The sequence below is a fragment of the Littorina saxatilis genome, linkage group LG15, assembly GCF_037325665.1.
Source record: "Littorina saxatilis isolate snail1 linkage group LG15, US_GU_Lsax_2.0, whole genome shotgun sequence".
NCBI classification, from domain to species: Eukaryota; Metazoa; Mollusca; class Gastropoda; order Littorinimorpha; family Littorinidae; genus Littorina; species Littorina saxatilis.
This window is the reverse complement of record NC_090259.1, coordinates 25,936,827-25,950,918: the sequence shown is the minus strand read 5'-3', so window position 1 is coordinate 25,950,918 and position 14,092 is coordinate 25,936,827. Positions and strand designations below refer to the sequence as shown.

At 38.3% G+C, this 14,092-nt stretch overlaps 1 protein-coding gene across 1 annotated transcript; it reads right to left on the bottom strand.

The window, feature by feature from the left end:
- Nucleotides 1-592: 592 nt before the first annotated feature.
- LOC138948929 (protein SET-like) lies at nucleotides 593-13,211 on the bottom strand. The gene is made up of 8 exons (XM_070320593.1): nucleotides 13,057-13,211; nucleotides 9,359-9,540; nucleotides 8,755-8,877; nucleotides 5,759-5,872; nucleotides 5,320-5,419; nucleotides 4,302-4,366; nucleotides 2,199-2,300; nucleotides 593-1,247 (listed from the first exon to the last, which is right to left on the bottom strand). The coding sequence occupies exons 1-8, from the start codon at nucleotides 13,124-13,126 to the stop codon at nucleotides 1,203-1,205; spliced, it is 801 nt and encodes a 266-aa protein (XP_070176694.1). The 5' UTR covers nucleotides 13,127-13,211; the 3' UTR covers nucleotides 593-1,202.
- Nucleotides 13,212-14,092: the final 881 nt, after the last annotated feature.

The following is a 14,092-nucleotide window of genomic DNA, read 5'->3' as shown; positions in this document are numbered from 1 at the left end:
GCAGACACAGAAAGACGTCATGAAGAATGCGATGCTTTAAAAGATACAGACTGTGACGTCATTCACAGTTGTTCGGTCACTTCCTCAAAAAGTAGATGAGATCTCTTCACAATGGCTGCTCCTGTGTTTAGGTTTGTCAAGCTTGAGTACACAAAACGTGTTTGTTCTCTCCTCTGTTGAAGCTGTGAGACAATAAATGCTATTCGGACTTGGTCGTGTGACAGTTTTCTTCCACACTCAATTAGCTGATGTCTAACTCAGCCCGACGGCTTCGTTAGACAATCAACGTAATCTAGTGTGGAAGAAAACGTCCGTCACACGACCAAGTCGGAATAGCAGGTACTGTCACATGGCTCAAAGGGAAATCCAATCGCAACATTCTTTCTTTAACAATGAATTAGCGTAGCTTGTCCAAACAGTTCATTCATAGCACAGATGTACGGGACATGTTCGTGTTCACCGACACAATTTGCTCAGCCCAATACATGTACACACTCTCTCCCATTCTTTCATGCCATAACTTGTACACACACAAAACAACAGTGAAATGCATTCATTCTCTCTCTCACACCATAACAAGCAAAACCAGTGGGACAAGTGTACAACAAAACATTTATTTGTCTCAAACAACTTGCAGGAAGGGACATGCCATCTCGTTTTCACTATTTCAAGTTACATTAGGTACAAAAGAAAACAATTTTTAGCCCATATGTTGAAAGAATCCTTTCATATGACTTCGCTTGCGGATATGTTTTGGACCCTTGAGAATTATATTTGACTTTTCACTTAATACAGCATGAAGAAATCTGAACACTATCCATGATTCACCCCCAAAGTCAGTTCAACAGAGAAGAACAAATTCCCCACCTTATCTCACAGATACAATCTGCAATGATTCTGGATTACACTGAATTTACGCACTGGCAGTTTCGTTTTAACAAGTTTTCATACATATAACCAAACATCTTAATTAATACACTTCATATTTCTATGCAGTAACAAAATTCTAGAGATAACTCCGACAAACAAACATTTCACTGGTTTGAATCAGGGAGAAAAAGACAAGTTCTTTCAATTTGCGTGATTAGCCGCCAGTGACGACCAAGAATCCTGCCCTCCCACAGTTGTCTTTACGCTGACGATGGAGAATGTGACAAAATGACAATGGAGGAAAAAAAGAAAAAGGCTGGGTGTCAAGACATCTACCCCTCTTCTTCACCGTCGCCATCATCGTCTTCTGCACCATCCTGAAACAGAGAAGAATAGCATATTATTATTAAACTCTTGTGGCTCTGAAGGTAAATCCAAAAACAAAGAGACTGCCAATGTTCCAAAATTCAGAATAAAAAAAGAAAGGTAAGTTGTTAGAACGTTTGTTATTGACAAAACAATATATTACAGTCACAAATATATCGACCCAACGGTCTTTTAAGTGCACAGACAAACAATTAGTAACGAGAACTTAGCTTGATGCATGATTTATTCGATCAAGCTAAGTTCTTGTTATGAATTGTTTGTCTGTGCACTTATAAGACCGTTGGGTCGATATATTTGTGACTGTAACGTATTGTTTTGTCAATAACAAACGTTCCAACAACTTACCTTTCTTGTTTTTTTGGCTCTGAAGGTAAACTAATCACAGCAACCTTACACTAACCAGCCATCATGCATTTGTAGGGGACAAGCTCATCAAAGAAATAAAATATTCCTCCAACAGGAGTACTATAGTCTCTATAGTGGGGTGATTGAAAAAGGTTGAACACTTAATCTGTCCATTTGGAGGAGGTTCACCTTCTCTGTAGAAAGTTGCCATCAGCAAGCTCAACAACCATAATCGAATGATAAACTGGTAGATATGACCAAATGACGAGTTCAAGTCAAGGCGTATCCAAATAAATCACACTAACAAACGCACATGCTTGAAATTAACATAATGTAATGAAGATGCTGGGGAGATTCAGGAATAAAATATGTATGTTGCATTCATTTCAAAGGAGCAGCTATGAGCTTCACACATTATGATCACAAGTACTTGCTGCATTTCAATGCTACCGGCGGACTTCACAGCTGACAATCACATCAGAGCTCAACATGAATGTTTTGTCAGTCTACAATAATAAAACTAATCTGGAGAAATTTATCTGACAAAAGTATCTTCCTCATAATCCCAACAAGAAAGTTAATTATTAACCACTCACCTCATCGTCGAAGTCTTCTTCCTCCTCCTCCTCCCCATCCAGGTTTTCCTCATCGAGGTCGTCCTCATCGCCTGCCCCCGTCTCCTCATCGATCTCCGAGGCCTAACAGTCAATAAACAAATATTCACTATCACCAACATTCAATTTCATTCAAAGAGGAAAGTAATATCAAATCTTTTATCACATTTTTAAACAGGAAAATAATATTCAATCTGTTATCACTATCATTATAAGAAGAAAATAATATTAAATCTGTAACAAAAAATATGCTTCACACACAAACGTCGTTTTGAAGCTCAAATAACCAAGGGATGAAAACTCAGAATATTAGACAACAATGAGGTTTATTTAGCACCTCTCTCCTCACACCTTTCTTCAAAGCTTTCATAGTTTCAAAAAACACACACCTTTCTTCAAAGCTTTCATAGTTTCAAAAACACACACCTTTCTTCAAAGCTTTCATAGTTTCAAAAAACACACACCTTTCTTCAAAGCTTTCATAGTTTCAAAAAACACACACCTTTCTTCAAAGCTTTCATAGTTTCAAAAAACACACACCTTTCTTCAAAGCTTTCATAGTTTCAACAAGAAGAGCAAACGCTCGATCGAGTCACTTTCGCAGTTCTGAATATTATATGAGGCATCAGATGGACAGGAAGAAATTGCTATTCACAACACAATGAGTCACGTTCACATAAAATTTGAGCCCGGTCACTTTTATAGTTTCCGAGAAAAGCCCAGAAAAGGCTAGTTATCTCCCTTGTTTTTCTGATAACGTTCGTAAAAGGCTACAGATGTAAATACTTTGATGTAAAGAATAATCCTACAAAGTTTCAATCACATCCGATGAACTTTGTCAAAGATATAAAATGTCTAATTTTTCCTTTGACGCTGACCTGTGACCTTGAAAAAGGTCAAAGGTCAACGAAACCATCGTTAAAGTGTAGAGGTCATTGGAGGTCACGACTAAACAAAATATGAGCCCGATCGCTTTGATAGTTTCCGAGAAAAGTCCAACGTTAAGGTGCTGTCTACGGACGGCCGGCCGGACGGCCGGCCGGACAGACTAACACTGACCGATTACATAGAGTCACTTTTTCTCAAGTGACTCAAAAAACACACACCTTTCTTCAAAGCTTTCATAGTTTCAAACAAGTCGCGTAAGGCGAAATTACTACATTTAGTCAAGCTGTGGAACTCACAGAATGAAACTGAACGTAGTCCGCCGCTAGTGCAAAAGGCAGTGAAAGTGACGAGCCTGTTTGGCGCGGTAGCGGTTGCGCTGTGCTTCATAGCACGCTTTACTGTACCTCTCTTCGTTTTAAGTTTCTGAGCGTGTTTTTAATCCAAACATATCATATCTATATGTTTTTGGAATCAGGAACCAACAAGGAAAAAGATGAAATAGTTTTTGAAACGATTTCGGAAATTTAATTTTAATAATAATTTCTATATTTTTAATTTTCAGAGCTTGTTTTTAATCCGAATATAACATATTTATATGTTTTTGGAATCAGAACATGATAAAGAATAAAATAAAAGTAATTTTGGATCGTTTTATAAAAAAATAATTTTAATTACAATTTTTAGATTTTTAATGACCAAAGTCATCAATTAATTTTTAAGCCTCAATGCTGAAATGCAATACCGAAGCCTGGCCTTCGTCGAAGATTGTTTGGCCAAAATGTCAATCAATTTGATTGAAAATTGAGGGTGTGACAGTGCCGCCTCAACTTTTTACAAAAAGCCGGATATGACGTCATAAAATACATTTATCGAAAAAATGAGGAAAAAAACGTCTGGGGATATCATACCCAGGAACTCCCATGTAAAATTTCATAAAGATCGGTCCAGTAGTTTACTCTCAATCGCTATACACACACACACACGCACAGACAAACACACCACGACCCTTGTCTCGATTCCCCCCTCTACGTTAAAACATTTAGTCAAAACTTGACTAAATGTAAAAACACACACCTTTCTTCAAAGCTTTCATAGTTTCAAAAAACACAACTTTCATAGTTTCAAAAAACACAACTTTCATCCTCATTATTCCACATTATCACTTTCTGTCATATTGTGACACTTTCTATGACTTACCAAGTAGTACTGGAGGGGGTTGGGCCAGATGTCGTCCTTTATAACTTCACCTAACTCATCTGCACCTGAAACCAAAAAGCATACATCAGCTGAATGCAGGTAATCTGTTAAAACATCACAGAGCTTGCTGTTGAATGACAAAATACAGAGGCTGATTGACAGTAAGATGACTAATTGTTGTTGATGACAGACCCATAGCCATTTAAAAGAATGTCCCATAACGGCATAAGGGCCAAATGGACTTTTCTTTTGAGGAACTAATGCAGACCTGTGCACACTCAAAACGCTCATCAGTAGTAAACAAACCAAATTTCAGTAGTTTAAAATGTTTCAGTAGTAAGCTGTAACGACAGTTCAAGACATAATTCTGCTCACAAAGCACCAACTGGACTTCCGGCACTGTTGTGCCGTTTTCTTCTTCTTTGGTGACAGAGCTGGTGTCTCCTCTTCACTATCTGAATCTTGCACTCTTTTTTTCTTTTCCATGTTTCACTTCAATCACAAATTGCCATGCAGACGCTGGACAAACTAAGTCTAAGAACAAAGACTCAATGCTGAGAACACGCGCGCTTCCGGTAAATCGGAAAACGTCTTTTCAGTGCAACGGCCAACTAATTGGTCAAAACATCCTAAAACAGGAAAAAAAGTACAATTTTTGTTGTTGTTGTAGAGTAAAACATCGGAATTTCGGAATTTTAATTAAAAATCCGTAGCAACGTATTCTGCATATAAAAATCAGAGAAATTACGGAGAAACTGTATATGTGCACAGGTCTGCTAATGAATGATGAAGACAGTATAATTACACTGCCAACTTGGTGAACTTTGATTCAAGAACTAATGTATCTTTTGAAAAAAAAAAGTCTCCAAGCTCTGACCCTAAATCATCCCACCTCCAAACAACTCCTACTATACACCTGTCTGAAACAAAATTCCATCGCAAACACACATGTAAAGGCTTCTATTTATAGGCAGTAAAATTCAGCATCTATAAAAGTAACACCAGTGCAAGCTCTTACCTGCATCAGCATGGTCTGAAAACCAGCAGAAAAACGACTCCTGGTCGTCATGTGATCGTTTCTTGCCCTTCTGTGCTGCCGTTGGCTTCTTTGTCAGGTCCTGAAACAGTAGAAATATAATCATTACAGTGTTGAAACGTGCAGTACTGCACAACCAAAACTTTAAAATAATGTATAACACAAAGATAAAGAAATGAAGTTGCAACTCTTTATCAATTAACCCTTGAATTCCCAAACTGGACATGTACAGTGCAATGATCTTTTTCATCAATGTCAGTATTTTTTTTAACCCTAACGTTTGTGAAACTGAAAGCTTGAGAACAGAAAACAGCATTGAGAAAAGAGGAAAAAGCCCTGTAACTCAAGAAAAACAGGAAAAAAAGTGAAGGAAAAGAAGAAGCAGGGAGGGACAAAGAACAGTTTTTCTCGCTTGTCTCACCTTTCCCTCTTTCCATTTGATGGTTGTGGATTTGGAGGATGGTTCCCCTGTGTCGTTGAGATGGAACTCCTTGGAGATGACCTCGTTATCAAAATATGGGTTGCTGTCGAAGCACTAAAAGCAAACACACCAATAACAAAAAGTAGAGTTTAAGTTTACTCAAACAACAGCAAGTAAAATACTTGTGATAGGTCCACATGTTAGGAACAGCATCAGGAAGATTGTAATGTAGAGTACACGGACTATGAGATGCTGCACACAAAATATTCTAATCATGAAAGTCGAAATTATCAATATCACATCTTTCTTTCTTTCTTTATTTGGTGTTTAACGTCGTTTTCAACCGTTCAAGGTTATATCGCGACAGGGAAAGGGGGGAGATGGGATAGAGCCACTTGTTAATTGTTTCTTGTTCACAAAAGCACTAATAAAAAAATTGCTCCAGGGGCTTGCAACGTAGTACAATATATGACCTTACTGGGAGAATGCAAGTTTCCAGTACAAAGGACTTAAAGGCATATGTACTCGATGACTATACACGCTAATTGCTTTACCAACAGCTGGAGACATGCTAAATTAAGTTCCCTGCAAAATATTGTGGTCTAGGACCCCTTCAATGTTGAGATATGTTAATTTTCATTTTGATCTGGATCGTCCTATTTATAGATTTGGCAACACATGTAACGTTGATGCAAGGGAGCTAACACCGCGGCTTTGTTGACATCCTCACTTTTTCAGAGGCTAGAACAAGCTGTAATGCATGTATTATGGTCCGCGCATGGTGACATATCGTCATTATATGGTCTTATGGTGCGTTTGACATCGATTATGGGCAAACTACACTTTGTAAACACGGGAGCGCGTACATATGCCTTTAACATTTCTTACATACTGCTTTATCAATATCACATCTCATCCAAGTTTTGGCAACTGTTTGGGTACCTGGCATGTATTCTGAATCAGTGAATGATAATAAATTATCTTTAGGACCCCCCAGCCTGCGAGAATGATCAACAGCAATGCCATGTGATTTTAAGCAAAAAGACAGCTGAACATGACTACAGTAAAAATACATAACAGGTACACATAATCTAACTCTCCACGCAAGGTGTTTATATACAGCATATACAGGGCAGACTGCTTGTAACCTGTACCTGATGTGTTATATTTATGATCTTCAGACCAACAGCTCTCCTTCCCTAACTAATAACTAATGTCTGTACATTGTTACTTCAAAGTCATAATCATAGTCATAATGGATACTAAAAGTAAAAGTAGAAAAATATGTTTGGCCGATTACAAGCACCTGCAAACAAAATGTTTTAACAACAGGGCTCCCCACAGACACAGTACCTAGAGGGTCCTGGGACACCCAATTAAATATTTGTCTGGGGCCCAAGGACCCCCTCACCTGAACTTTAGAAGATACCAAAACCAGGACAACTTTTGGCAGTTCTGTGAGACCTTCACTAAAGCGCTATTTGTTATATTGGTTAGAATTACTCTGTGTATTTGAGATGGTACAGATTTGGCAGAACATGTTCTTGTCTTCAAATCTAGCCAAGTTTACGTTCTTGGGCATTCTGTATCACATAAGTACTGACGGTACGCAGGTAAAGCCAAAAAGCGTCCCTGGACCCACTATCTTCTAAGTTTAGTGCTTTGTGGTGCATAAAGAATTTCTTATTTTTTTCAGTTGCTTCTAGTGCTTAGACTGCACAGTTTGGGGAGCCCAATAACAATTTCATTATAGCAAAGTGGTGGTTCAGCGGAGAGCATGAGTCAGAAATAATCATCTCTCCCAGATGACTAACCGAGAACTATAGTTATCACAATCAGAAACGTGTCACAGCAGAGAAGATTTTTATTTTCACTGTAGTTAATACAACTGTTTCTGGTTATCAAATGAAAGCAGTTTTAAGAAGTGCTGAGGTGCTTTCTTTCTTTCTTTATTTGGTGTTTAACGTCATTTTCAACCACGACGGTTATATCGCGACGGGGAAAGGGGGGAGATGGTATAGAGCCACTTGTCAATTGTTTCTTGTTCACAAAAGCACTAATCAAAAATTTGCTCCAGGGGCTTGCAACGTAGTACAATATATTACCTTACTGGGAGAATGCAAGTTTCCAGTACAAAGGACTTAACATTTCTCACATACTGCTTGACTAAAATCTGTACAAACATTGACTATATTCTATACAAGAAACACTTAACAAGGGTAAAAGGAGAAACAGAATCCGTTAGTCGCCTCTTACGACATGCTGGGGAGCATCGGGTAAATTCTTCCCCCTAACCCGCGGGGGGAACTGTAGTTAATACAACTGTTTCTGGTTATCAAATGAAAGCAGTTTTAAGAAGTGCTGAGGTGCTAATGTTCTTGAGAAAAATACAGTGCAAAGAAATTTGTGTCAAACTGAAAGAAATGGTGGAAAAATTCATTGATTACATACAATTTAGTACAACAGGATAGAGAAGGTAACTCACAAAGTGAATATAATAATTCCATAGAGCCAGCCTCTCTTTTTCAGGTTCCGAGAAGCCGGATTCTTCATTTTCATTCTTGACAAGAAAGATGTCAAAACTTGGTCATTATAACTCAATACTTTTGCTCATTTCAAAAAGCACTAATAAAATCACCCCACTACCTTTTGTTTAGAATATTTTTGGAATGTGTCTTAAAGGAATGTTTCTTTACTAGCCTACACCCACCCCACCCAAAATAAAATTACCAGAAAAAATATACATTTAATTTCTCATGTTTGAGATAATAAAATTCATTTTGATTGACTGATTGAACAAGGGAGAACTGATCAGCACCACTATTATGTTAACCAGAGAATGCACACGAAACGTTTACCCCAAAAGAATTAAGATGCTTCAATCTGCTGCTTGTGAATCCACCCTCTCCTGTGAAACTGAGAGGCAAACCCATTCAATGATTTGTTTGAAACACACAAAAAAACACATCACCGAAGCAAAAGAAAAAGGGACTTACGAAGTTGATTGTGTAACCAGACTTGATGTCGTCAAACTCTTGGACCTCGACCTTGGTCAAGAACTGCAAGGCCTCTTCGTCGTCTTCTGTCAACAAAGCTGACACCTGAGGGTGGTTCACAAACTGGTGAAAGTCAAGGATATCAAATAATACCCAATTTTAATTGCTTTCGAGATCGCAGAGATTGTTTGTTTTTTCAAGACCAGCAATGATTTTTTTGTCTTTTAAAAAGTTTTGTCAACAAGCCATAAATTTTACATGAAAAACGATCAAAGACCACACCATATCAAGCAAGGGTCAACCTATGGCTAAAGCCCTTGCACCTCCTCCATCCTTTTGTCTTTTTGTATTTCCCTGTAATGATCTTTCTTAACACTTCCCCTCTTTTCTTCTTAATCTTAGTTAACTTTTTATTTGGAGATCATTTTCAAATGCAATTGCAAGATTCAGAATTTACACTGAAAGTAAACCAAATGTGCCGACACAGAAACAACAATAACCACTGGTATCATTCTCTTGTCCTAAAAAAATAGAAAAAATAAAATAAAAAGAACACTCTAAAAAGTCTCATAAGAACACACATGCACACAAACATCAAGGATACAGCAGTGACCCAGAAGTTGGGAATTTTTGCGATGAGGTCTGATCGCTTCTTGAAGAATGGCTGCCGCAGTTTGTTGTATTTCTGTTCAACCTTCAAGATTTCTTCACTGGCTTGTTCGTTCAACCGGTCAATCTCATTTTGTACTTCGTCTATTTGTTCTATCGCCTCCTGCTGCTCTTTGTCTGTCAAGGAAAAAGAAATACATTTCTAAAACCAAATAAACCTATAACTCAAATCATGTCATCTTATATCATAATGCACAGTTGACAATGCTAGGAAATAACTGTTCTTTTAAATTGGCTGTGCAAGAGTTGCGCTCTTTTGAAACAGTGACTGAGTGAGGCAAACACACATTGCTAACGGCTTCACAGTGAAATGGGGCATCATGATGCTGATAGCTTTCCTGCACTAATCAGTGGCCACTGTTGTATGCCTGATAGCCTCACTGTTTTGAACTAAATTAAAGGGGCGCAACTCTTCCACAACCAATACAATTTAACATTTTCTGTAAACAAAACGCATCTGTATCATTCCGTAGATTGTTTTTTCTCTGCCATTTAGGTAGCCCCTCCCTCGAAAGCGTGGTGTGGCTTATAAGTTATATGGCAGAGACATGGGTGCAACCTGGAAAATTCCAAAAACCGGCAAAAGTTGGGGTCCAGCTTTTTTAGTATTTAAAATGCCAAAAAAACTCTCCTGGAACAAAAACATCGGCAGCCGATGAAACCAAAAACCGGCTGCCGGCGTGTAGCCGGCAGAGTTGCACCCATGCAGAGAAAAAACACAAGTGAACATTGGAATCTCATGCCATTTATAAATGCAGAAGAAGCATAAAAAGTAAATTGTACTTGTAGAGAGCTCTACAGAATGTTACAGATGTGTTTTATTTACATTTTAAATATTAATGTTAAGAAGGGAAACATCGGCTCAGCCAATTTAAAATGACAGCTACAGAAAAAACAAAATTGGCTTACGAAAGCACTTTTTCTTTGACGAATGCAACAAATTACAGACCTGGGAACCCCTGTTTTGCACTTGGAGTATTCTCAAACAAACTTGGTGTATTTTCAGAAAAATGAGCGTACTCCACACAGCATATGAACATCCATGATTAAAGCATGCTTCACACGCGTCCGTCACACCATTGATTAAATTTACCTATACATTTAAAACAAATGCTTTTTTTTCAATGTTTACTGACAAAAACTGTGATCATGTGTCAAAATACTGGATCGGCTTCAAGATGGGCTTGTGAAGAAAAGTAGTCTAGGAATGTTTCTGGTCGTATTTTTTTCTCACTGACCGTACTGATCGTATTCTAGACAATCATGCGTACAAAATACGGCGAAATCGTATGGGTTCCCAGGTCTGAAATTACGTTGACTTTGGAGCTCATTCTGCACTGGCAAAAGCGTCTCCTCTGATATATAAAGCAATATTTGCACAGGCTTGTGAGCTTTGAATGTACAATTCCAAAGTTCAACTTCAAGATTGAGGGATTTTTCTTGGACTTGGAGGAACTGGCCACTGCTAAATTAATAAAGGCTATTATTTATTAATTTAGCAGTGGCCAGTGGCTACACTAAGCGACTGAGTCAAACACTTGTCATTTACTATTTTAGGTAAAGCTGATATGGGTCATTCTCAGAAATGGTGGTCCAGTGAGAGTGAGTAGGGGTGACACATTTGAAATCATGAAAAAGTAAATTAAAATTATTTCTACCACGACTTTTTTCATCTGAATCTATTCCTGAGACATTAAAGCATTGTTGTATGTCAATAAAAATGGTTTCTATACGTTGGTGTTGTTTTTGTGTGCTTTTCAATTGCGAAGTTCGGCCGTTTCCGGATCGCCGAAGCGTTACACGACTTTCGTGATCAACAATATGTTCAGTCTCATGGCTAAATGCAAACATGCAAACACCAACAAATTACTGCAATCAACAGTCAGGAGTTCAGTCTTGGACGTAGCAACACATCTTTGCAAAAACTCACGCTGAATTTGAAGTTACGGGCTTCGAACAAAAAATTATGAATGTCGTAATGCATTGTATCCAAACTCGACGCGCGAACATCGAACAGCAATGTGCTCCATGACTTTGCCACATCACGGCTATTTTTAGCTCTTTGGCGCACAGGAAGTTCCAACAAGAAAATAGTCCTTTGAATCACAGCCAAATATTCACAGAAAACACCAGAATCATATCATTTGCTGAAACTCATGGCGTCGTTTCCCGACCTACGTTACGACTGAAGATAGTTTTTACTTAATTGTCGAGCCTGCAAAGCTTTGTCACAAACTTACACACCGCGGATGGCGACAATGTAGTGTCGGAAGGATATCGAGTGCAAACAGTCTCTCAAAGCGCGAAGTTTAGCGGAACAAAGCAGCCAAGAAGTTTTCGTATCCTCTGATTGTCGATGTTCGACATTCATCAAGTACTTAAAATGGGTAATCTGAACGCAACAGGAACTTTCAACAAATACAGCAAACTCTGACGAATTGTGTTTTGTGTAGTTATTTTGGGTCAGACGGGTTTTGCCGGCAGGAAAGGCCAAACAGTGCAGATTCATGTCTGTCGCACAGGAACCGAAAGTGGTTCAAGCATTTCGTTTCTGTGTTGCGACATTCACCTTAGTCAGTTCCAAATGTCATTTTTTTACCAATATTAGTTCAAGTCCTTACCTTTCATAACTAGAATGTGTTGGGTAGAACACAAAAATACTGCAGAACTGATAAAAAAATGCACAAAGGATTGAAGGTTTAGGTGGTTTAAAGTTGGAATTTGGTTTCCATGTTACAACATTCATCACGTAAATACAACACTTTAAAACGTCTCTTATTCAGCAACCAATTACTCTTTTTGTCTAATTTTTGCATTATTATGTATAGTATAGCAAACAATAGACTTCATAGTAAAAACAATTATTTTGTATTTCTTGACACTTTATTTTTTACTTTGTATGTAACACTTTGGACCACCATTTCTGAGAATGACCCATATCCTTCCTGCATTGTCACAACTAAAAGATATCTGAACTTGGCAATATGTAAAAGCATATCTGTTGATATTGTAGCAGACTAGCACTGTGCTCACTCTGGCCGCCCGCGAAAAAGTTACCAAAGCATTTTTTTTTGCAAAGGGACGTAACTCCAACCTAGTTTCCAACTCGCTCAGCAAATCATTCTTGGAAAGTTCGCGCTGTCAATAAAAATACATCAAACCCTTTCTTTCAAGAATAGCATGTTCAAATTTAGTACGCTGGCATTTTGCTGACGATAGCAGAAACAGCGATCAAAAGGCACAATCATGTTGTGCCACTTCTTCCTGCATTTCATTGTGGAACAACCTCCGCAAGACCGGCCTACGGGCACTTGTTCTCATTCGTTTCCTACTACCAACTCTAACTGATCCTACACTACATGTCATTAACGACAGTCAGAACGACATAATGCATAAATAAACATGGGAAATAAATTGCTTCTTTAATTATTTCAAATAATGGGCACTAACGCCACGATCTATCTTTAGGGAAGGAAGAGACAACAAAAGAAGGCATTGCACATGGCGAAAACAAGCGTGGTGTTCCTACACGCACTTCCTCAGTCGGTCAAATTAGGGGAAAACAGCCACAAATAACAAACCCACGCGCGTACGCGTTACGTTTAAGAAAACATCTGAAACTTTCCAACTAACCTGCCTGTTCGTCGGCGGCATCGTGGTTATTTTTACCCTCTGTTTTCGTTACTTTTGCGGGAGTCGCCATTTTCAACGTGAGCGGGGAAAAAGACTTCGGCACTGCGCATGCGTCAAGACTGAGATTCCGGTCAGCAAAATTTTTGTTGTGTTTTAATCTACGCCTTCTACTGTCTTAGATTTCATATATTGTGACAGAAGATCACAGGTTTATCTTCTCAGAAACAAAGTTTTGTCGAATTGAGTTCAAGTCTGCCGAAAAAGAGCAAATAAAATTGGTGTTATACTCGCGGTGTAATATTGTTATAAGTGAGTGCGCTTGTCTTGTTTACCAAAAGGTTGGAATGGAAAAGGGACGTTCTAAACAGCTGTGAATGGAAGCACATCGTGTTCTTTTATACTAAACCAAAATAAAATCAAAATAAAATCCCAATCAGTCCTGAATAATATAATTGATTAATTCGTTAGTGAATAGATAACAAATTTGGTATATCCAATCAATAATGCACCACTTTTCACACTTTCTTTACACACATAATTGTTCAAATATATATATATAGTGAAAATAAGGGAATTTATGCAGTTCAAATAAACAGACTAGTTCAATGCATATCATATCTCTTCATCATTTATTACTCCTCCCCAGACAAGGTCAATGCATGTCATATCTCTTCATCGTTCATTATTCCACCCCAGAAACCCACAATCATTTTTGTTTTTTTCTGACTTTCGGTTCATATAACCTTTGTAACAATTGCTGCAACCGAGACACCATGCTGGGTCTGATCAAAGCATTTTTAAATGCTGTTTCTCATGGCTCATTTGTAACCACCATATTTGTCTGCGAGAAGTAACTCAGGCTCAACTGCCAAAACATGCAGTTGGTGAGGACTGATTTGTCAGTGCATGTGAACATCCTGCCCTATTTTCAACTAAGTTAACTCTCGATCAATCTGAGCCGAATCAAAACCCCAGTTTAGCACTGTTCAGCTTTGAAGTCGATTTCCACTTACCCTGCGCGCTCTCTGGTTTGAGA

Bases quoted from the DNA above. Each gene is read 5' to 3' on its own strand.
- LOC138948929 (XM_070320593.1), bottom strand. From the start codon at position 13,126: ATGGCGACTCCCGCAAAAGTAACGAAAACAGAGGGTAAAAATAACCAC. The intron at 4,367-5,319 runs GTAAGAGCTTGC...TTTTGGTTTCAG, and splicing joins TTCAGACCATGCTGATGCAG to GTGCAGATGAGTTAGGTGAA. The intron at 2,301-4,301 runs GTAAGTCATAGA...ATTGACTGTTAG, and splicing joins ACCCCCTCCAGTACTACTTG to GCCTCGGAGATCGATGAGGA.